Consider the following 25158-nt stretch of genomic DNA (forward strand, 5'->3'; position numbering starts at 1 on the left):
CCTTCTAAAAAAACCTCCTAACTAGCACCCTTGCCTCCATTCTCTCCCAGTTTCTAGCTCTGCTCAGGTGTACCTCAACTTACCCTCTCCTCAGCCTGCCATTTACAGCCCCCAAAGAGAGGCAAGCGTCAGAATTCCAGAGGATGGGGCTCCAGCAGGTGTATTTTATGCAGCAGCTAGTTCTGAAGCACATACCGGTGAGAATAATGGCTCTACCTAATCTAACTCCAGGTGACCTTCAAAAACGATCTAGACCTGGGGTCAACAATTGTTTTTTCTGTAAAGGGCCAGACAGGAAATATTTCAGCTCGTGGACCATATGGTCTCTTTGTCACTATGCAGCTTGCCCTTGTAGCACAAAACAACCAAAGACCATAGAAAAACAACTGGGCGTGGCTGTTTTCCCATGACACTTTATTTACCAAGACAGGCAGCAGACTGGATTTGGCCCCTGTTCTAGACCTTTGCCTAACTGACCAAACAGAATGACTCATTGTTTCTTTGGATCCATTGTATTCTCGGCTCCAGGTCTGTGGTGGATTAAAGATAGTCACACAATCTTTGTCACTCTCTCACTGAAAGGTAGCATTTACTTGCCCTCTTTTGGAATACGGCTGGCCAAATACTGCAGTAAAGAAGAGAATGTAGCAAAGGGGACCCTAGGCCAGCGCCGGGCCCAGCCTTTAAAAAGACCGGCAGTTTCTGCTGCTTTGCTTTCGGTACATGTGCTTTTACAAGCCCTGAGCCACATGTTAGAAGTCCAGCCACTCTGCTGCACAGACAGTGCGGAGACCACTGAGAGGCCATGGCAGAGAAGAAGCCCTGAGACTTCATGGAGAAGGAGAGAGGCCAGCTGTTCCAGTGTCCCCACCCAGCCTCCAGATAGTTCCAGCTCAGCTGCCAGTTGACTGCAACTGATGAGAGATCCCAAGTGAGACCAGTAAAAACTTGCCAGCTGAGCCCAATCAACACACAGAACCATGAGAAAGAATAAATTGGTTGTTTTCCGCTGGTAAGTTTTAGTCTGGTTTGTTATGTAGCAATAGATAAGCTAATATCCCAAACCTGGTTTTCTGTCTAAGGCCAGACAAAAAGCACCTTCTCCAGGAAGCCTTCCCTGATCTCTGTTAGATGTCACCTTCCTTGTCACTCAGTGTCCACAGCACTTTTCTGATGCCATTCTTATGGAGCTTCTAAGTTTCTGCTTTGTATAGTGATTTTTGTGCATGTCTCATGTCCCCTATTCTGCACTGAAAGCTCCCGCAGAGCAGGGTCCCTGACTGATTCATAGAAGATATTGTTCCCATTTTCCCAATTTAGGAAACTAAGCTTTAGAAAGGTTCTAGTAATTCAATTAAATTCAAAAGTAACTATTTTTGGTAATGATTTCTTGGGTATGACACTAAGACCACAGGCAAAAAAAGATAACACAGATAAATTGAACTACATAAAAATTTAAAACTTCTCTACATCAAAGCACACTATCAACAGTTAAAAGGCAGCCCACAGAATGGGAGAAAGTATTTGCAAATTATATATTTGATAAGAAGCTAATATCTAAAATATATAAAGAACTCCTACAACTCGACAGCAACAACAAAAAAAACCCATTTATAAAGGGCAAAGGACTTGAATAGATGTTTCTCCAAAGATACACAAATGGATAATAAGCACATGAAGAGATGCTCAAGTTCACTAATCATTAGGGAAATGCAAATCAAAATGAGATACCACTTCACACCTACTAGGATGCCTATTACTAAAAAACCAAAAAATCAGAAGCAAGCAAGCGTTGGTGAGGACGAGGCAGACTGGACTCCTGTGCGCTGCTGGCGGCAGCGTGACACGGCGCAGCCGCTGCGGCCACACGGCGCTGTAGGAGGGTGAGCAGCATGGCGTGTGAGTTACATCTCAATGAGCTTTTATATATCTTTAAAAAGGAATTATTGAGCTCCTGCTACGAGGGTGCTTCAAAAAGTTTGCAGAAAAATAGAATTGAAAGATAATACAAATCTTTCCATGAACTTTTTGAAGCGCCCTTGTATATGCCAGGAACAGAGCGGACAAAAATCCCTGCTCTTACTTACACTCTGGCAGGGACCACAAAAACACACAGAGAGCATAGTAAACAAGTATGCTAAATAATATGCATGACATTAGAAGGATGTAAGTGCCATGGAAAAAGAGAGCAACATGAGGGCACTGGGGCAGGTGCTCTGAACAGTCCCCAGGGTCAGGTTCACAGTCTACATTTGAGCGGATCTGAAGCAGGTGAGCATGTAGCCCAGTGGGTACCTGGTGGAAGTTCTAGGCAGAGGGAAGAGCAACAGTATTTGGTGACACTGAGGACAGGAATGGAAGCCAATGTGACTGGAGTACGTAAGAAGAGCAGTGGGCAGTGAGACCAGAGAAGTAGTACCAGGGGCTGTGCAAGACCATGGTAAGGATTCCAGCTTCACCCTGAGTGAAGTAGGGGCCACGGGACAGTATGAGAAAAGAAGTGGCATGATTTGACTTGTGTTTTGAAGAGTCATGCTGGCTGCTGGATTGAGAAACAGGTTGTCAGGGACAAGGTTTGTAAAAGCAGGGAGGCCAGAAAGGAACTGTAATTCAAGAGGACAGTGCCTCAGAGAAGTTGTCAGATTTTAGATTTAGAAGTATTTGAAGGCAGAGCCAGCAGGATTTCCTGACAAAGTCGACAGGAGGTTTGAGGCGTCCAGCCCAGTAGATGGGTTGAGAAGGGGAATGTATAACTGAGTCTGGAGTCCCACAGGAGGCCTGCCTGGAGATGTACATTTGGGTGTTATTGGCATATAAAAGCTATTTAAAGTCATGAGACTGGATGAGATCATCAAGGGAGTGAATGAGTGTAGAAAGGGAAGAGGAGGGGACCAAGAACCGAGCCCCAGGGCACGGCCCTGCACATCCCGTTCCCACATCACCGAGCCTGTTCATTGCCCGAATCTGGCTAACAGCAGAACCTGTGCTCTCAGCAGGCAGTAAATGCTGTGTTGGGGTCTGGAGTGCTTGGAGACTAGGAGACGTTAGTGGTGCTGGACCTCCTGGGATGTTAGGACGATGGGGCCCCAGAGAGGCAAACATCAGCACCCCTCCCACTGCCCGTGTCATGGTTTGGTATGTGGGGGAGGTGGGAGGAGAGAGAGATCAAAGAAGCTCTTGTAGTACCAGAACCTACAAAGTCTTTGTGAAGGCTTGCTTTTTAAAAACATATTTGGGAAGTGGCACAGACTGTTCCACCAGTTTCCTAGATGTGAAGGTTTCAAAAGCCACCAAGATTCTATGAGCGAGGCCGGCCTCTAACTTTTCAGCTGTTTCCTTAGGCCCCCAAGGGACCATCGCAGGGACGGAGAAAGGCTCCCAGTCAGTCCTTCTCTGCTCTCGAGTTCAGGCACTGCGGTGGCTTGCTATCATTCTGTATTCCTTTGTCTCTCTTCCCACCTGCGTTATAGTCCTGGCAATAGATACAAGTTTTATAATCTTGCATGAGAAAACAAGTTTCATAATTTTCCCTTTTCTCATATCTACTGATTCTGGGCAAGTCGAGGACCCATACACTACCCTGAGGACATCAGGATCCGTCTGGGAATATTTCAGTGCTCCTGGTGAGTCCTGCTATGCCTTAATATGCTAACAGTCTCTCCAAGAGGTAAGGTTATTAATGATCCTCTTGTGAGAAAGACTTTTGAGTTGGGCAAAGGTTGAACTGGCACATCCGTGTCTCCTCTCTCTCTGGCTAATGCCCCATCTGTCATAAGACATGGGCAGTTTTGGTGAATGTACAGGGCTGAAAAGGTTGGAGTTGGGGAGGATTGTGAAAGGTTTTTTGATGTTGTTGAAATGTAAGAGGTCAATACAATTGACTATGATTGGGAAGACTGGCTTGGTCTCTCTTCTCCACAAGATCCCAAGATCCTAGGAGCCTCAGCTAGGTAGTCTGGGTAATAATATGGATATCCTGTACCACACAAAGGAAGATGCTCTGCGGATAGTAAGTCTCAGCCACTTAAGCAGCCTTCCTGGGCCTAGCCACTTCCTGCTTCAACCTGTCCTTTACCAGAGTTATTCTTCTAAAACCAGAACAAGCTTAAGACCTCCCGTGGATCTCCACTGCCTACGAGACAATCCACCAGCTCCTTATTCTAGGCCCCAAACCATCACACAGAATTAGCAATTCCTGCCCCTCCGCTTACAATTCCAAAGCACCTTCATATCCCATGACTGAAACCCCACCCCCCAGCCCACTTATCTGCTTTGTGCCTTTCTCTCTCACTGAAATAAGAACTACATATGTGCTCAAAAAAAGCCTTGTAAGCCCCACTACATACCCTCTCTAGGATCATATTTCTCACAAACCTTTGCTGAATAACTGCCCATTCATGTTAGTGGTACTTATTTATACAGATGCCTTCAGTGTGTAGAAAAGGAATAAGAATCTCATAAAAAGTTAAAAGGACCCCCCTTCCCAATCCCTCAAAAAACAGCAGCATGTATCTTTGTTATGTCTAAATTCCAATGAGTGGAAAATTTTCTTCTGAAGATGGCACCTTCTTGGGTGGGTGAGGAGTTTCTCAGGTAGAGTTTTTTCCCAACAGGGCACAGCTCAAGCAGACATTCCATGTTTTTTGGTTTTTTTTTCCTGTTTTTAAAAACAGCTTTATTGAGATAGACATTCGATGTTAACCTCCTGTGTTACTCTGAAAACACCACTTGTCCACCATTACTCAGGATCCACTGATTTTATGCCCTAGATAGTCTCATTCTGACGAGGCACAAGTCTGATTGAGAGAAGTCACAGAGAAGAGGCAATGTATATACAAAAGAGCCTTTCGAGAGTCTGTAAACCACACTCACACACACGCACATACATATACAACTTCGCACACAAACACGCATGCACACTATTACCTCTGATCCTTTTTTTCTTTAAGGTGATAGCATCAATGAGAATAGTTCTTCCTAAGGCTTGTTAAAAGTTCAAATACACAGACTGTAAAAATCATCCCTAAATTGGTAGCTGAAGTTTGGCTCATATATTAAGATGCACAGTCTTTGATTCTGCGCAATCATAACCACGGGGCTCTCTCTCCACATTCAGGTCACTGTTGGATGGTTTGTGTGTTGTCAGCGAGCCTGTGTTCACACGTACCTGCTGTTTGTTCTCTCTGGAATATGGCAACATGGTAGAAACATGAAACATGATCTCATGCCCTTGGTACACAGTGTACACTGAATGTATCCCTGTGGTGTCATCTGTAAAATACAAGTATGCAGTTAGTGGACACAGGATTCTCAGGCCATACGCAAATCATTTTTATTTGCAGACTAGGGGACTACAGTACACAGTACATTCCCAACGGTCATTCTGGATTATCTGCCTGCACGGAAGCAACGGTGGATTAGCTACACAAATCTCCACTGGACACAAGTCCCACCCATGTGGAAGGACCTCTTCTTCCTCACTAAGCTCGCTCATGGGCTGACTTGTGCCTTGCCTCACAATGGAGGAGGTCATGAGAAGTCTGGGTTAAAAAAGAGAGTACGTTGTAACATCCGTAAGGTATGACAATCCCTTGCCTTCCACTTGCCGTGGGTGTACAGGATGAGATTAACACAAAATGACATACAAATTATTATGCCCATAAAACAAAAGGAAATGATGTTTCTGGCAGAATTATATAGTGATTAAAAGTATGGGCTTTGGAGTTAGGCAGACTTGGATTCAAGTTCTCATTAGCTATGTTACTTTTGACAAATTATCTTGCCTTTCTCTGAGCCTCAGTTTCTTAATTTGAAAATGGGGATAAAAATAGTACCTAACTCCTAGGGCTGTTGGGAAGACTCAATGAGATTATATTTGCAAAGTGCTCCACAGAATGCCTGGCTACACTGAGGGCTCGGTGTGTGGTAAGCAAAACCAGGACAGAGGGGCTGAGAGTTGGCACCGGCTTCGACGAATGTGCAGGCATTGAAGAATTCACCTGTGCACATACAGCTTGTCTAGGTGAAGCTGGGGCTGACAGCTGGGGCCGAGTCCCTCACCCCGCATGGATCAGTTAAGGTGCTCACAGCATGCTTCTCACAAATTGCTAAACCCTTCCGTATTCGGCATCTGTGAAGTGAGGCCATCGTGGGCTGGCGGGGAGCTGAGGCTCCCAGAGGCAAGCGTACCTGGATTTGAAGCCTATCACATTTAGGCCTCATGAGCCTCATGCCACCTGCCTGACTTACTTCCAGGACTGACTGTGAAGCTCAAATAAAACAACTAAAATAGGAGTACAGGAAAAAGCTAGAAACGCTATATGTACAAATATAAGACAGCATTAGTGAGTCCAAATCTAAACATGAGACCTTATCTACCTTGCCCCCCTCAGATCCTTGTCCCCCAAATGCTTCCTCTGCATTGCTCCCAATCTCAGTGCTGGTGCTGCCACCCATCCAGCCACCCCAGGCAGGTCTCTGAGTCCTTTCTCCAATCAGCCATGGTCCTGCCAATTCTGCCTTTGAAATGGCTCTTGAATTAGTCCAGTCTTCTCCCTTCCAACCCGCCACCCCTCTCCAGCCCATCCCTGCCTCTTGTTTGGACGATTGCAACAGCCACTTAGCTGGCTCCTCCACTTCCTCCTCTCTAGAACATTCTCCACACACCTCCTGCTCAAAGGTGCAGATCTGATCTCACCACTCCCCTGCTTAAAACCCCTTCATGACATCCAATCATGTTTAGAATAAAGTCCAAAATTATTAATGTGACCTCAAACTCCCTGCAGGGTCCCCCCTCTCCCCTTTACCAGTGCATATTACATCATTCTCTGTCCCTCTGCTCCCTCCAGGTATTCTCTTAGTTTCTAGAACACATGTTCCTTCCTGCCTCTGGGACCTCACAGATGTCTCTCTGCTTGGTATTCTCTTCTCCCCTCACGACACTCAGACTACTCCACTCATCACTGCCCCTGCTCTCGACCACCTCTCCCTCAGCAGCCTTCCCTAATCCCCCAGATTAGGCAAAGTGTCCTGACGGCACACTGTATTTTTTCTTCTTAGTTCCCCTAAGTTCCAGTGCTAACCTACTGGGTAATGACCCGTTTAATGTCTGTCTGGTCCACTGGACCATAAGCTCCTAGAAAGGCAGGGACCCGTGTTGGTCTACCCACTGCCTTATCCCCAGAGCCCAGCACAGTGCTGGCACACAGAGGGTGCTAAACAGTAACTATTTATGGGCAGACCATGACTCCTGCCATCTCCTAGGGGCCACGAGGGCTGATTTAGTCTTCCAAAGCCAAATGTGCCCATGTCAGACGAAGTGAAGGGCAACTTCCCTCCAGTCGTCTCTTGTCTATCCCTTCCCCCCATCTTGGGTATAACTTCAAATACAGATCAGGCTGACTAACAAAAGTTATACAAATTACAACAGAATAGATCAAGAGGCAAGCTTACTTTTGGTGTCCAGACCGCCGCGGTAGCCTGTCCAGCCCTTTAGAGTGATTGTGTCACCCAGGAGATTTAAAAATTTTTGAAAAGCTTCACTTCCAATTTCTGCAGGAAGAGGTGAAACGTGAAGAAAATATAGGTATCAGTTAAGTACTCACTTTCTATGTACTGAAATCACTTGAAAATTAACCAGGTTCTGCTGACGTGTACAGTAGGTAAGCAGTATGGAGAAACCACATTCCCTTCCTCTTGGGGACCATGAGGAAGTTCCACGATTCCCAGGAATCCAAAGAAAGGAAAACTACAGAACCAGACGAACCACCCTTACCACTGCCACACTGGAATCGCAGGTGTTCAGTATTGCAAAGTGAAAACGTTATTACTATTTCCATTAATAATAAACAAGTATTTAACATGGAAAGTGCATGTTATCATCTTATAATTCTCCCAACCATAAAAACCACAGAAAAATCTTCCATAGCTCTTGAGACTGTGTAGAACCAAATTCTCCAAATCCCATGTGCTTTTCCACTTAGATTGTATCTCCAGTGCCCAGAGCATGACGGGTACAAATTAGGTGATCGATAAATATTTGCCAAATGAGTGAAACTGGCAACAACTGCCCTGCAACATTTACCTTGAAATTTTGTAAAACTTGTGTCCTTGTATCAAGGACTCCAACTCAACAGACAAGTTCAGTTTCCACGGTCAAAAGCAACAGGGCAAGACAGGTTTCTGTCAGCAAAAAGGAGGGGGAGTCCACTCACCATTGCTGAACATCTCATCATCGGTGAGCTGCCCGTCTTTGGCAAAAAGAACTCCAAACTTGAAATTCACAGAGCCCTGACAATAGGACAACAACAGGTGTTAACTTTATCATCAAAGCTTAGTCATGAGATACGCTGTTTGTTATTTAATACAACCACAGCCACCAGAATGGATATGTGGGGGAATTCCTTCCTCCCGTCTATACCAATTTTGACCACTGTTAACAATTATTGCTTCACTTTTATAGATTTTTAGCGCTTACAGATGAGATTATATGCTTTTATAAGAGTTAGGTCATTTGTAATTTCATTATTAAAGGCATCTGCAGGATGCCTCCACTCTGGGGGCAAAACAGTGCTGCAAGCAACTGGTCACAGGAACTCATAGGACTAGCACCATCTTCTTTTTTTTTTTTTTTTTTTTTAATAAGATGACCGGTAAGGGGATCTCAACCCTTGGCTTGGTGTTGTCAGCACCACGCTCAGCCAGTGAGCAAACCGGCCATCCCTATATAGGATCCGAACCCGTGGCCTTGGTGTTATCAGCACCGCACTCTACCGAGTGAGCCACGGGCCGGCCCTGACCATCTTCTAACCAACCCATCAGCGACAGCCCAAACCCTGTCAGCAAAGGAGAGCTAATTGTAATTCAAAGCTTAACATAAAAATCTTAGGCTGATATCTTATGGATTCTTTTAGAAATAGAAATAGAAATTGTAGGCAATTATACTAAAAGCTCATTTCCCCCAATTCCTAAAGATATTTAATCTCAAGAAATCACAAAACAGATGTGCCAGGAAAAAAAGCAAGCCCAGCAAGCAGTGGCTAGTACCAATGTGCAGCCCACCAGCCTCAACTTTAAACACCGAGTTAAAGTCTGACCCTGTGGAAATGATAAATACCTGTGTCCAACAGCAGCTTCTACCGGGCAGGGAGGAAGAGAGAGGAATGGGGTCAGGGAGCGGTAAACAGTGTCTCAATTGTAATTTCTTTCTTTTTTTTTTTTTCGTGACCGGCACTCAGCCAGTGAGTGCACCGGCCATTCCTATGTAGGATCCGAACCGGCGGCGGGAGCATCGCTGCGCTCCCAGCGCTGCACTCTCCCGAGTGTGCCACGGGCTCGGCCCTCAATTGTATTTTTAACGTTTTTTTTCTTAAGCTGGGTAGTGGGTTTATAGCTCTTCATTATATCATTCTCTATACTTTTTTTTGTATGCCTGAAGTATTTCATAATTTAAAAAAATCTGATGGAAGAGAATCAACCTCTGCAAGGTTGTTGGACCCACCACTAGATGGGAGAATTCTTGGTGGTCAATTAAGGGGCAGACAAGGAACAACGGTGTTTAAAGCATCAGCCAGTGGGTCAGAGGTGGGAGGTCAAGGTGAATGCCAGATTCAGGACAGCTGGATCTGGGAGAATTGAGAGTCTGAAAATCCAAGAGTCTGAGGTCATGCTTCTAAACATTTTTCTTTTTTCTTTTTTTTTTTTTTTTTTTGTCTTTTTCGTGACCGGCACTCAGCCAGTGAGTGCACCGGCCATTCCTATATAGGATCCGAACCCGCGGCGGCAGGAGCGTCACTGCGCTCCCAGCGCCGCACTCTCCCGAGTGCGCCACGGGCTCGGCCCCTTCTAAACATTTTTCTGTCATCAACACACCAGAGAGACAGATGTACACCCATCAATAACTGTGGTTTTCTACACAGAATGAGGAAGAGGGAGGACGCTCTCAAGTGGGTCCCTGACCTTGGAGCTCTCCACAGTCCCCTGGATGGCTGGCTCTTTCCCATCGTGCACGTCTCGGCTCAAGTGTCCACTTCCAGGGAGGCCTTTCCTGATCTCTTGAAATAAAGCCCCCTCTGCCCACTGTTACCCTCTGCCGGAGCACCTTGCTATCCTCTTGTCAGCACTGTCCACACTCTGTGGTTCCTGTACTGAACCTGCCTGTTTGTCTTTTTGTACCACTAGGACCTAAGTCCAGTGGAGGAGGGGTCATACACGTTTTACTTTCCATTGCGTCCGTGGTGCTGCCCACGGTGCCGGGTACATTGGAGAAGATTAATAAATATTCATGGCATAAGTGACAGTGTGCATAATAAATGAGAAAAGTAACAAAATTGGTCAGATTCACAAGCTGCCTCCAAATGATCACTTCTTCCTCACAAACCAGTTTTTGGTAAATTTCTTAGAATTTTGTCAGGTACCTCTACCCACATTAGGGTTGTAGAGTTTGTAACTATTCTTTCTCTATTTCGAAAGTGATGACAGCAGTAACATGTCTCCAAGACTCTGGCACCCCTTCTATTCTTGACAGTCCCTTAAAAAGCATCTGCAGCAATTCGGGGTCTGACAGATGACCCTCTTAGAATAACAGCACAGGGACTAAAGCAGTGGTACTCAAACTTGACCAGGAATCAGAATCACCCGGAGGGCTTGCTAAACCAGAGACTGCTGGGGCCCACCCCCAGAGTTTCTGACTCAGTACGTCTGGGACAGGGCCTGAAAGTCTGCATTTCTAACAAGTTCCCAGGTGATGTTGATGCTGCTGGACCAGGGTCTCCACTCTGAAAACCACTGGACTAGAGGAACAAACCAGGAGGCTGTCAGGTGGCCCAGGATCAGGTCCAGCCAAGCTGACAGCTAGCAAGGCAGGGGCAGAAGGACAAGGTCCATGACCAGAGCTATGAGCCATGAACTAACAGCTTATTAGAAGCAGAAGGAACCCCACAGTCCACTGAGTCCTCACTTTCACTTTACAGCCAGGACAATGAAGTCCAGGAAGGGAGAGAGACTTGCCCAAGGCTGGTGCTAAGTGAACAGTAGGACTGGAGCTGACCCTTGATACAGTGCTCTTGCCAATATCATGCCATAGTCTTCTCAGGACAGTTCTGAGATAAGCAAAACTGAGAGCTACAAGCAGAGATGGGGCCTACTGCCACCTGATCAGTGGCCAAAGCTTTTAGAAGCTTTTCTGGGGTTGCTCTGAGATTGGCACCACGCTACCACGGGAACTTGCTGAGGACCTTCTGCTTCAGGTGGAGACTCCAGAAAGACTGGTGTTGCAAGGCCTTGTTAAGTCTCTACCACCTGTTATAGGGGTCAGTCTGAAGAACTACAAAGTCTGTACGGCATGGAGAGCTGCAGGATGAGGGTCTTTCAGATATCTGAAAACCGAGGGCGCAGGATCTTCAAGGTCACGTATAGGGAGATCATGCATCCAGGTATGCTAAGACAGCCCTAACTTATCTGTTTTGTCTGTTGTCCTAGTGTTATTCATAATTACTCTCAAAAAGGTCCCAGTTTAAATAACAAATTAAATGGAACCCTCCTGCTTTGGATGGAGATTATACGGAACCCTCCTGCTTGAGACAGACTGGTGTTGCAAGGCCTTGTTAAGTACTTGAACCTACCTATAGTGCCTCATTTAGGTAATTTGGCTTCTAGGACTTCCCAAATGATATCCATGACTAATATCGAGTCTTCATCTATTCCCAGAAATCGAGGTATCACTAATATAATGTTATTTCACATTTTAGGAGAGGATGGTTTGATCTGGGGCCATTTGAGCGTAACAGACCACATTTTACAAGATGTTCAAAAAAACATCATCAGTGCTTCCTGAGGCCGGCTGCTAGCTATGTGTGGCACTAGGTCTGAAAGATGCAAGGGAGCTCTCAAGATCTCAAGACCTGTGCCCCTGGAGGGAGGTGACTGGTAGAGAGAATCCCAGAACACTGGTTTCTCAGGATTTAAGTCCTGCTCAGACACTCAACCCAGAGATAAGGTAATATATGTTATTCCTTCTGTATGGCATTTAAAGTTTTGAAGTTCTGGGGCCAGCCCGTGGCTCACTTGGGAGAGTGTGGTGCTGATAACACCAAGGCCATGGGTTCGGATCCCATATAGGGATGGCCGGTTAGCTCACTGGGTGAGCGTGGTGCTGACAACACCAAGTCAAGGGTTAAGAACCCCTTACTGGTCATCTTTAAAAAAAAAAAAAAAAAAAGTAAAGTTTTGAAGTTCTAAATTTTATGAGACAAAACTCAACGTGATTACAAATGAATGTGCAGCCACATTCTTGGGAATTAATAGTATGCTAAGAATTATATCTCTTCCGAGAAAAATAAAGTATGAAGGGAAACTAAAGTCCCAATGATTCCAGAGAATCCTTTGGAACTGAGAAATGATGACCTTATTCAAAACTAGACACCTTGTTATTTTTGCTAAGGCAAGGCCCCCACATTTCTAGGATTCCACGTGTTCCTACATGTCTCTCGTCCTCTCTGAGTGCATTGCAGCCTGCGATGCCATGTTCCCTCAGGGGGTGCCTCTCTATGCAGCAGACAAACCAAGCATGGGTCTCAGGACACTAACATCACTTTACCAAATAGGTGACCTTTCAGAAGCATCGCTAGTGCTGCTTATTAAGTTTTTCCCAGCTTATCTTTGCAGGTGATAATTTACCACTAGATAGTCTGGAATTGGGATGAATGCTCCCAATATATCCTAGCTGAGAAGCTGTGGGATTAAATGGGAATGCCTTGGCCACTCAGCTCTCCGAGAAGCTCTGAAGGATGGTGACCACTGCTCACACCTCCTCAAGTTGTCACAACAAGTGACTCTTGTTGCTTCAAGCAAACATCCCTTTGGTAAGAAAATAAAGTTGAGAAATAAAGAGATCAGCAATGTATTCTTCAAAATTTGGGAGATCCAAGAAAAGTATGAAGGGATATACCCCAGTTAACCGGGGTTCTTCTAGGGGGGTGGAAATGGCAATATGGGGGGAGCGTTCGCATTTTTCATTGATAAATTTCTGCATAGTTTGTTACAACAGGCATAAGCACGCACTCAATGGGTGCTCAATAAATATCTGGGAATTAATGAATTTTGAGACATAAAAACTATATGTAGTACAATCCTAGCTTTATATAAAATATAACAAACATATACCAAAATGCTAACTAGTATTTCTGTGATTCCTTTTATTTTTGTGCATTTCTGTGTTTTTCAAATGTTTGCCAGAAATGTGGATTACTTTTATTTTTTGCCTTTTACAGATTACACATGGAATCCATGAATTCTTTTGCAACAAGCATGAATCAAACTTGGACAATTGATAAAAATATAGACATTCCCCTTTGTCTGCTCTCTGCCACATCCCACCCTACAGTTCCACTATTCTGCCCAAAGTAACTGCTGCCGACAATTTGGGGTGCGTTCTTTGTGTGTGTGTCTTTGGGCAGCTGGCCAGTACAGGGATGCAACCCTGGACCTTGGTGTTAGCGGCACCACACTCTAACCAAGTGAGCTCACCGGCCGGTCCAATTTGGGGTGCATCCTTCAGCCCCTTCTTTGCACTTACACCTTCATGTTCAAGAACGAGCAGAGATATCATTGCTTCAGAGAAACCTTCCCTGTCTGTTCAGTATGAAAAAACTTACAACTCAGACCATATCACATACCTTGTTTTACTTTCTTCACAGCTCTTGGGGCTATCTATATTTCCATGCTTATGTTCGTTTGCTTGTTTAGTTTGTCTTACCCCGCCAGACTATGAGCTCCATGCGGAAGGGGCCTTGTCCTGCTCATCAACATATTCCCTAATGCCTCAAACAGTACATGGTACATACATAGTAGGAGCTCAACAGATATTTGTTGAGTGAATGAATGAATGAATGTACATATAAATCTTACTTCGTATATAAAAGCATAAGTGGGATTCTACTGTAAATAATGCCCTGTGAGTTGCTTTTTTCAGCAAATACCACGTTGTGGAAATCTTTCCATGCCAGTAAATAAAGGTCTATGTCTTGGTCTGTTGGGGCTGCTATAACAAAATCCCATAAACTGGATGACTTATAAACTACAGAAATTTATATCTCACAGTTCTGGAGGCTGGGAAGCCCAAGGCCGAGGCACCAGTAGATTCAGTATTTGGTGAGGGCCCTATTCCTGGTTCACAGATGGTGCCTTCTCACTGCATCCTCACAGGGTAGAAGGGGTGAAGAAGCACCCTTGGCCTCTTAAGGGCACTAATTCCATTCATGTGGGCTCTGCCCTCATGACTTAGCCACCTCTCAAGGACCTTCCTCCTAATACCACCCCATTGGTGATTAGGCTTTGACATATGAATTTTGGCAGGACACAGACATTCAGACCACAGAAGTCTACCTCATTCTTTTTAATGGCATCATAGTATTTTGTAATTTACTCCTTCAATCAATCATCCACTTGTTCAACAACTATTTACTCTGCATCTTCTATGTGCACTGTTCTAGGATCTGGGGATGTGGCAGTGAACAAAACGGAGTAAGTCCCAGCTCTCACGGCGCTTACAGTCTTGTGAGGGAGACAGATAATAAACAAATGAAAATACAAATGTTAAGACAAAAAACAAAGCAGACTAAAGGGGCCGAGGTGAGAGGCAGGGTGTGCTGTTTTAGATAGGGTGATCAGGGAAGGCCTCTTTGAGCATTGGTCTAGATTAACCGAGGGCATGACCCTTGAGGACATCTGGGGGACAAGCATCTCCAGTGGTGAGAACAGCAGGCACTTTCTGAGGGGGTAGAAGAAGAAGGAAATCCATGTGGTTAATGTGAAGCAGACGACTGAAGAGCCAGCAGTCATGCAGGCCCTAGCAGGCCAGGATAAGGATTTGGGCCTTTACTTGGAGTGGAATGAGAAGCCACTAGTTTTGAGCAGAGGGATGGCCTGATTTGAAATGTTTTAAAATGACCCTTTGGATACTACATGGAAAACAGAAGCAAGGGTGAGATAGCAGCACGGGGATGAACTAGGGGACTCTGCCCAGTCCAGGCTGGAGATGATGGGGGTGGGTCATTGCGTGGTTGTGGTGGACACGCTGAGAAATGCTTGGATTGGGGATATTTTATGACAAAGTGAAAACAGGATGTGCTGATGCATTAGCTGGGGGGTGTGAGAGAAAGGGAGGCATTAAGGACTTTTCCAGCTCTGTCCTGAGCAACTGGACAAATGACACTGCCATTTACTGAGCGGTAAATAGACATAAACTATAATTTATTCACTCAATTGCCTACTGATAACATTTTGGATATCTCCCTATATTAATCAGATACTTAGAAAACCCAACATATCTTCTTTAAATGGGGGCAACAGGGAGCAAAACATTCAAATAAATATGGCATTTGGTATATCAACAGAGTGCTAATGAAGCACAAACATCTTATTTTAATTTAATGAAAATTAAAACTTCATTACTCACCCTGATCACAAGGTTAACATTTGAATGTTTCCAAGCAGACTTAAGTAGCTTTTTATATCTTTATAGTTAGTTGTACAGAAAATTCTGAAATACCTAGACAAACCATGTCAGTAACATCTTTCAGTGACAACAGGCTCATACTGGGCAAATCCATGGAAAAGTCTGACTGAAAGGAAAGGCTGTGTCACGGTGAGGGGAGAAGTACATTTATGAACATGGGGGCAGAGCTCAGCAGGAGAAAACACCTCCCCCAAATCACTCACCTCTTGCTCTTCAAGAACCAGCAAGTCCTGTCAAAGAAAGTTTTAAAAGTTATATCTACGCTTAATGGTGATCATTTTATTTTGACTTTCTGTGAAAGCCAAGCTTCAGTTTACTAACACTGTTTTGTGTTAAGACATTTTGAAAATAATAAGTTGGTTATAGTGAAAAAAAAAAAACCAAAAACTCAAACTCTGATCAAAGGCAAAAGACAGGAGTCTTGAGAGTTTCCCCCTATGACTTGACTGAGCACAGCTCAGCTCCTTCATAAGACCCTCTCCTGAGAGCTGCGTGCAGCAGCGCACCCCAGTAATCCTGGCTTTGAACCCTTGTCCTGTCACATACTTAACTGTGTTTGGGAGTAAGTCATCTAGCCTGTTTGGGTCTCTGTTTCCTTATCCATGCTCCAAGAATACCTCCGTCTTCACCCCTGTGACCTTCACCCCTGTGAGGGTCATAGAGAACAGTGTGTGTGGAGTGCCTGCCACACAACAGAGGTCTGACAAACCTTACGTTACTTTCCTTTTCATTCTCAATCACTCCATTTATAAATCTGTAAGTGAGTTACATGGAAGTCCCACTTTTCTGGAACTTCTTAAAAAGAAGATTCTGGTTGATAAGTGGACACCCAGGCCAAAGGCTCTGACAGCGAAAGAGTGGATGAGCAGAGATGGGGAAGCAGCGGGACTGGGTGAGCCATGGCTGCGTGGGGAGAGCACAGGGGGACAAGGGCAGAGGAAGCTGAAGGGACCCTCCCCTCCTTTTTGCCTGAGGCTCTCTGGGGAAGAGCTGTGTCAACTGGAGACCTGGCAATTCGGAAGGAACTGCGTGAGGCAGTTCAATTTACTTAACAGGAAGCCTCTTTCATTCAGAACTCAGCCATCTTTATTATTTCTGAATTCTGGGATTAAATAAAATTATGTTGCAGATTTTTTATATTGAGACTTCATATTTGCATTGTAAGTTTCATTACAAAATTCTCTCTTTCCATAGTTCCTTTTGATCTTCTCAAGCACCCTATGGTGCAGGTTAATTGTTCCTGAATCACAGGTGAGGCTCAGAAGTGCCTTGGTTAAGGTCACGCAGCCTGTAGGTGTAAGCTCTGAATCTTGTGCTCAGTTCTAACACCCAGGTCACCGATCCTTTCATGCTAGCTGTGGTGACAAGGTGACAAGGAAAAGCTCACACCTGTCACCATCTCAATTGTCATTAGTTGGGCAAGTGTTAGGGCTGGGACATTTTGCAACCAGTCCCTCACCTGGTAAGAGAGGCTGCTGCTCCTCAGTGGCCTTGGGAAGAAATGATTCTAAAGAAATCAAGGAGTCCTGGCTGAGCACAGAGGCTGGAGTCTAAACACTCAGCTCTAGGGGCAGGAGGGATGTCACAGTCTGTCAGGTTACATTTATTTTGAAGTTTCCCTATTTTGGATTATATTTGTTCAGAAGCAGGTGGTCCTGCAACTTGTCCTGGTTTGCCAACGTCTCACTTAACACGATTCAGGTTTTTAAAACATTCTTGTTCCTGAATTTGTGAGCATCAGCTAAATCCTCTTTTTGCTGTTTCCCAGTTTGTATTTTAGCCCAGAAGGTATAATTTCGGCTAGTAACGGTGTTTCTTAATACAGTTCTACTGGCATTGTTTTTGATGTATGTATGATACTAACCATTAATTTAGGGCTGACACTGATTTTTTTTTTTTCCATATAATTGTATATGGAATTTAGGAGAGAGTGATTTCATGTACACTTTTTTTGTACCTAGAAATGCTTTTAAAATTCAAATTTAGTTCTGCAGATTTTTATAAAATACCTGGTCACTTAGGAAAGGCATATTATATTACAACTGTCTAGAAACAAAGCTGATGAATGGAAGCGGGAATAAACGTGTAGACCCCCAGGTTTCTCTATCCATTTAAAGCCAGCTGAATCACACATTGCTTCTGGGAAGATTTTGGTCCAAAAAAATGTTACTATAGTACAGAAGCCAGAAACAGATGAATAACATTTTAAAATAGCATCAGCCACCTCCCCTCTTAGGAAAGACGCCTTGTTTATTATGCAATTGGTCTGTTTTCTGTTTACTCTTTGGATCCTGTATTTTTTAAGAACTCTTTCCCCTACATCTAAAGCCTGTTGCTCAAAGGTTTCTAAGGGAAATCCGCAGACGCCTGGAGGCGGCTGTCACACGGCAGCTACTGAGGCTCTCTCACATGTGCACACTCACGTGCACACTCACACACGCAGGATGAGGGGACAGTTTATGAATGGTTCCTTGTTAAGGGGAAAAAGTCAAAACACAAATGTAGGGAAAGCATGAAAGTATCTTCTGTTTATTAAAAAACAGGCACAGAGTTATGATATAAATAGGCAGAATGTTGTCGTATCTTTTCCTCTTGCCCTTCTTTATTTTGAGGGAGAGAGAAAGCAGATGAGGATGACTGAGCAGAGAGGAGCTCTGCTGAGGGAATTTGCTCAGCAGCAAGATGCAGAAAGAAGCACCACAGAATTGGCTCCGTGGGTTTTGGGGCCAAGTCTGGAGAGCAGGGTTGGTAGTGGGGGTCACACCAGGCTAGAGGAAGGAAAGGATTAGGAATAATAACCTGCATGAATGAAGTAATAAAGGCACACTGGTACCGACATATTTATAATTCTAATTTGTTTTTAAATCTGCTATAAAGAATCACTTTTAAGCATAGTTAAAAGTTTCTAAGCATGGCTTAAAGTTGTTTAAAGTTTAACCTAACACACCCATTTCTCCCTTCTGGGGTTGAGGCAGGGTAGGAATACTATTTTTAAAATAACATCAAAACAAAAGATATGGAAATTCACAACTCTATGTATTTGGGGTAAGCTGAAAGCCAATAGCCTTATTTTAAAAGCTAACTGTATTTAAAAGGGATGCAAGAAAAGATTGTTCCTACTCCACTCAATCCTCCTCAGACTGAGTTATTTATTTCCCTAAAAAGCAAACTGAAGCATGATGCTCCTCTGCTTAAAGCCTCCACTGGCTCCCTGCTGCCTCCTGGACACAATCCCAACTTGCTTCTCCAGCCTCCTCCCTTGTCACCCAGCTCTGGTGCACCCAACTCCTTGGATCTCAGCTTCGACACACGACAGGCATGCTGCTATTGATGGCTGTGGTTATAAGTTTCAGGGGGAAACTGTCAAAGCTGAATTGATTATGACTGCAAGACAAAAGTTTGGTTGACGTTTTTCTGATGAACCTTTACTTAGATTATGACTCTAAATTTTTTTTCTCCCAAGACAGACTGTTTTCCCTTAACAGTAAATCCTAAGGAAATAGGAATGGCTTTCTGGACATCTTTTTATTCCCTATGGTACCCAGCACATAGGTAAGCACATGTTCTACATGGATATGAGCTCAATAACCACATTTTATATTTTATTAACTTAAAAAAATCTCTTTCACATGCCACACAATTCTACATCACTCACTAAAAATATTGGCTTTCAAGCCAATAAGATCTTTCTGAACATACACCTTCCTGGTTCATGGATGGAGGACCACATAGCCCAGCGAATCTTAGTGGCTGTGCATAAGAATCGCTCAAGGATCTTCTGAAAAACAGAGTCCCAGGCTCTCCCCTAGACCCATCGAATCAGAATCTCAGTGGTGAGCGTCTCCCATGATGATTTTTTTCAAGCTGCACAGGCAATTCAGCTGTGTATCATAGGCTAGGGATCACTGATGAGCTGTCTGTTCCATCCCAACAGTGTGATCGATTTCACACAATAATGAAGGATAAAATTTTCCGTTACCTTTTGTATCTCAGGATGAAAAATTTCCCTGGGGCCTTTCTCAAATTTATCCAAATTCATGGCACTGAAATAGAACAGACAGAATGAGCTATAGTGCAGTATAAACTAAAATAATGTGGAGCAAGTCTCAGTTCTTCAGAGAAGCTAAATAGTATCTCCTAGAAAATCACAGCTGGATTCCCTGCGGGATCCGGCACACAGGAGATACAAATCAAGGAATGAGTGATCAATGAAAGAATACATGAAAGTAACCAAACTCCACGTTGTATTTTACTAACATAACTGCCGCCTAATGACACCCATGTAATAAGAGAAGGAGAGAGGAATCAGGAACATCTGTTTCAGGCAACCTTGACTAATCTTTCAGATTCTTATTTTCATTTACTAGAAAAGTGATGAAATGCAATTAAGATTAACTGACATTTCTTTCTTTCTTTGGCAATTCCTCTGCCAAAAGATTGTCCTTAAAAAGACTACTTTTTTATGTTTTACTTTGGATGAGTCATGCTAATTTCCTTGAACCTAAGTTTCTCTGGAGGTAAAACAAGGAGGTTGAACTAGACGATCCCTAAGGTCCTTTTCAGCTAGAATTCCAATATTCAGAAGGGAAAGGTAAAAATGATAAGAACTAATATTTATAGAGTACTTACTATATGCCAGGTATCTTGCTAAATGATTTTCATGGATTATCTCATTCAGTCCCTGTGAGGTAAGTACTATTTTATCCCCATTTTAAAGATGGGAAATTCAGGCTCAGAAGTTAAATAACAGGATAACAAAGCTGGTAAACAGCAGAGTCAGGACTTGAACCCAGGCTTACCTGATTCCACAGTATTTATATTTTAATTTCCTTTTAAGAATTTCCAAGTTCATGCTTGTAACAAAAAAAACCAAAATCTTTTCATCTTTTGGCAGCAACTGTAGAAGTTTTAGTCTTCCACATTTTAAAAATCTTGCTGTATGTTGCTCTGGCTATGAGTGGTAGACTGAAAAGTGAAGGCCCTGCTCATATAACTAAATGAAATTATAACTAAATACAATGCCTACTCTTTAAACATACAGAAGAAAGGAGCTGGAGTAACTTCTTTTTAGGGGAAAAAAATAAGATTCACAGAAATTGTAAGCCAGTACAATTCAAAGTATTACTCTCAAAGCAAGTTAAGATTTATGGCTTCTTAGAAGCAGCCAGATATTTCTGTGCTCACCAAAAATGTTAACCTCTTTGTTGATGCTTTCTTAACTCAGGCTTCGGACTGCTCAGGAGAAAAATCAGAAGGCCTAGAGCAGACAGGAGAAGGTCTGCAATTTGGAGACCAAATCAAGCTTGAAAATGGGATATACAGTTTTTTACTTTTAAATTCCGGTGCCTTTTAATGAGCCAGATGCAATCCCTCACTGATAGAGTCAGGTATGTCACTCTATGAGACATTTTGGTAAGTATGGGTTGTAGCTATTATGTGTCACCTGCGAACATCAAAACAAATCTCCTACTACCACCTAGTTGCAGACAAAGAGGAAATCATCAGGGCACTGGATTTGCTTTATCCTTTACACAATACGGCATTAGTGGTGAACAGTCCAAGCCCTGGAGTCATGGACCTAGGTTTAAATCCCAGCTCTGTGCTTTACCAGCTGTGAGATCTCTGTCAAATCCCTTCATCTCTCCGAGGCTCTGATTTCTGATAAGTGGAAAGGAGATAATAATAGGTCTACTTCATGGAGCTAATTTAAAGATTTACTAAGAGAATGCTTGTAAAGTATTTAGCACAGTGCCTGACAAACAGAAGCCACTGTTACTATGATGTAGGGCTTGACAGTTAGCTCAGCTGGTTAGAGTGTGGTTATAACACCAAGGTCAAGGGTTTAGATCCTCATAACAGCCAGCTGCCAAAAAAAAAAAAAAAAAAAAAAAAAAAAATAGAGAGAGTGAGAGAGAGAGAGAGAAATGTCTAAGATGTGACATCTTGCTGGTGACAAAGCAGCAGGCTGGATCTGAGTGGTGGCATTCCCTAGGGGAGGGTGCCACCCAAGCAGGGGAGAGAGATGAGAAAGAGGTTGGGGGAAGGTGGCATGAGAGGTGGCTGAGTGGGGAGCAACCAGATGTTCCATTCATTTAACTTTGGTGAAGAATAAGCACATTCTTCTCCAAGAAGCCTTTGCTGACATCTGGGTTTCTATTTCAAAGTAGAAAAATGAAAGAAAAAAAATATTTCTTGATTTTCTTTACAAACCAAATTATCTTAGTGAATGCAAGAAACAAGAAGCAGGCAACTAATGCAGTATAGGGAGATGCTGGGAGTGGAGCTTGGGATCAGCCGGACCGGGGCTCGGCCCTCAGTCCCACCTCACATCAGCTGTGTGTGACCCTGGCCTTTTCTCTCTGAGCTCCCATTTCCCCATCTATAAAATGGGGACAGTAATGGTACCTGCCTTACAGGGCTGCTGTGACGATGACAGGAGGGAATGCACGTCAAGTGCTTAGCAAAACGTCTGGCACACAATCAAGGCTTGGGGAACTGGAAAGCTAATGGCAGAATGATCACAGGAAAACACAATGCATCGTGACCTCCTACTCCTGTGGGGCTTCTACTCAGTACTCACCTTAAGATGGACTTCACGGAGAGCGTTTTTGTGGGACTGTAGGGAAGGCATATTTTCTGGGTACCCTGGAAAAGTCAAAACACCAAATCAGTGAGAAGTTAGGCAACTCCTATCTCTTAAAGAGCCTCATCTGGCCATTTAAGAGAAACCCATGTCCAGTCTTCTTCAAGGGGCATGTATGTGAATAAACATATTCTCTGTTGAAAAAAAGTCTTGCTCAGGCTTGACAGTATCTTCCATGATTCCCCCCATCCTGACATTTATGGATTAAAGCATGAATCTTCCACATCTGGGTCCTCAGTGTCCTGGGTACTGTGGAGAGCTGATGTCTCATCTGAACCAAGTAAGAAGGGGGTTTGGTGTCTGAGCCAAGAATTGGATAAGACTCAAAGACCATAAGAAGAAAACAGTCTCCACATGTTCAATGGGACGCAAACATAATATCTCCAAATCAAAGACCTTTTGAACTAGAAGTCACCTGAATCCTTCAGAGAGGTTTTCAAAATGTGTACTTTTATATTTATCTGTGTTTACTTATTTAAAGCCTATTTTCTCCCCTTTAAATGAGCACTCACTGTGGTAACTCATAGAAAGTACTCACTAAATATGAGGTGACTGAAAAGGAAATGAGTGAGGAACTGCCCGAATGACTCAGCCCCTGTCCAAAGCACCCCACACCAATGAGTGCTGTTCTCTTTCTAGTTGTCTAAAAAGAGATGATATAGATTTACGAGGATACTTCAAAAAGCTCATGGAAGAATTTGTATCATCTTTTTTTTAATAAGAAAAATGAAATTTATTTCTTACAGTTTTAGAGGCTGGCAAGTCCAAGGTCTGGGGACACATCTGGTGAGGCCCTTCTCCCTGGTGGGGCCTCTGCAGAGTCTTGTGGTGGCACAGAACATCCCATGGCGAGGGCTGAGCAAGAACACTTTTACGTGGTCACTTGCTCTCCTTATAAAGCCCCCAGTCTACTCCCTGATAACCCATTAAACCATTAACCTATTAATCCAATAATGAATTAGTAAATTCATGAGAGTTTAGTCCTCAAGATCCAATCACCTCTTAAAGGCTCCATCTTTCAAATACCATATGGGGGATTAAAATCCAACATGAGCTTTGGACGGGACAAACATTCAAACCATAGCACATTCCATCTTCAAAAATCTGTTTTATTTCTTCTTACAACAGTTATACACCTCTTACTAAGTCTGGACTCTTGTACTACATTAAAGCTGATGACAGTGATTTCCCCTTAAATTTTGACTGAAAATCCCCTGTTAAAAACCCCAAACCTAAAGACTGGAAATAAGATGTACGTTTATAACCTTCTCTGATTTAGAGTGGATGACCCCTAAAACCACTGCTCCTCTTTTAAAAAGTTCAAGATAGTTTTGGGAAGAGGGAATTTTGGAGTCTCATTGGCCATCTAAGGGACTAGAAAGGCCTCTCCCCAGGGAGGGTTGTAGGGCTGAAGTGCTGAGCTACACTTGGAGAAAACTCTAGTTTTTACAATATTTCCATGGTAATCAAAGTTATACTGACCCAGATATTTGGGTTAAAAATCAGACAAAGGAAAGAAGAGAGTCATATGCAAGAGGTAAGAAGATCTCTTTTCTAAATTGTCTGGTATTTACTAGACTTTGATCAGAGAAATCCGAAGTCTACCATACTGGAGGTGTTCTGGAATTCCAGGCTATTTCTTGCAGACTATAGGCTGCAAAGTTTTGGCTTGTCATACTGGACCAGTTTAGCTTGTCATAGTGGACCAGGTTTTCCCAGGAGATAGATCTACAGCTGGACCTGCAAAGGTACTGCGAGGAACCCTGGGGGTCTTGTAGGTGAGAGATACTGATACGGACAGCGGAAGGAAGAGCTGCATAACTTGTCCTCATCAGGGGACAGTTCTATGATCTGGCCTATGTCACAGGCATGAGAGTACAAAGTAGGAACTGAGACCACCAGCCTCTCCAGCTGAGGATCTTGCATTTGGAAATCACTTGTGGAACTCTCAGTGAAGGCAGAGTCCCATGCCTGATTGGAAGGGCCTAAAGTCTGAAGAGGGAGGGAGCCGTAGAAATCTGAAACCACAGGAAAAAAAAAAAAAAGGATTGATGGATGTGCTTGGTGAGGTGGGTATATTATTGGCTGGAAGGATTTGGTTTGGTTGCTTTAGTGACTGCTGCTGCTGCTGCTTCCTCAATTTAAATCGCCTGTTCCTGAACCAAACCACCATCATCGACTCCAGTAGGTTGAGTTTTAAAGCTAATTCCTTCCAGAGATTTTTCTCTGGGGACATGGTCTGTTCCCAGAAAGAGCCTCCAACTCTTCATACTGTTAGTGGGTGAATGTGGCACATTCTTGACGCTTCTTCTATGTTGTGGAATTGGCTTGATCTGGTGGCATCAAGTGCACGCTGGACTCATACTGATTAAAGCATGTGGTTGAGGAGTCATGGGGGGATTCTGTTCATTGTGGGTATGGGACTAGCTGGATCCTCTGGTATCAAGTTCGTGCTGGAATCATTCATGTTGATAGAAGGGTCTGGTTGGGGATTCTCTGGGGCCATTCTGTGCATCTGGGTTTCTGAAATCTGGGATGGAAGGAGTGCCCATTTTCACTCCCGCTTGATGCGTCTCGCTCTGGAAAAGCAGTTTCCTTCTGAACTTTTTGAACTACCCTCGTACAATCCACAAAGGATTTACATTACTCAGTCAGCAAAAGGGATTACCACATAGTCCACATTAAAACTTTCTTCTTAACATTGAGTACTAGTAAAATTGGCATCACAAAACAGCTAGAGAAGGTAAGGACATTTCTTGCAGGAAATGGGCAAGGAAGTAAACATGACTTTTCTTGGATTTTCAGGACACATCTGCCGACTGCTCTGTTCCAGTCCTGAGCAATGGTGTGGCAATGGAGTTCATTAACCTTTTTAAGCCCATAATCTCTCTTTTCATAAACAAAATGTTCATACCCACACCCCTGGAGAGCTGAGACTCTCAGCCCGCTGCAGGCCAGGGAGGAGGAGGTCTTTGCAGCTGAGTTCAGAGGTTGCACGAGA

The 25158-nt window shown here is 43.7% G+C and overlaps 1 protein-coding gene and 1 pseudogene across 1 annotated transcript in view; both read right to left on the bottom strand.

Moving 5' to 3' along the window:
* Positions 1-25158, bottom strand: part of GARNL3 (GTPase activating Rap/RanGAP domain like 3) — an 85289-nt gene that overhangs the window by 49221 nt on the left and 10910 nt on the right. The window contains exons 4-9 of the mRNA XM_063081654.1: positions 22095-22159; positions 19494-19557; positions 15718-15744; positions 8214-8289; positions 7453-7551; positions 5168-5271 (exon numbers count right to left, since the gene is read on the bottom strand). Coding sequence (XP_062937724.1) covers positions 5168-5271; positions 7453-7551; positions 8214-8289; positions 15718-15744; positions 19494-19557; positions 22095-22159 — 435 coding nt within the window. The remainder of the gene's footprint in view (positions 1-5167; positions 5272-7452; positions 7552-8213; positions 8290-15717; positions 15745-19493; positions 19558-22094; positions 22160-25158) is intronic.
* LOC134366096 (arginine-fifty homeobox-like) lies at positions 23886-24672 on the bottom strand (annotated as a pseudogene).

Source organism: Cynocephalus volans, chromosome 17 (genome assembly GCF_027409185.1).
Source record: "Cynocephalus volans isolate mCynVol1 chromosome 17, mCynVol1.pri, whole genome shotgun sequence".
Taxonomy (NCBI): Eukaryota; Metazoa; Chordata; class Mammalia; order Dermoptera; family Cynocephalidae; genus Cynocephalus; species Cynocephalus volans.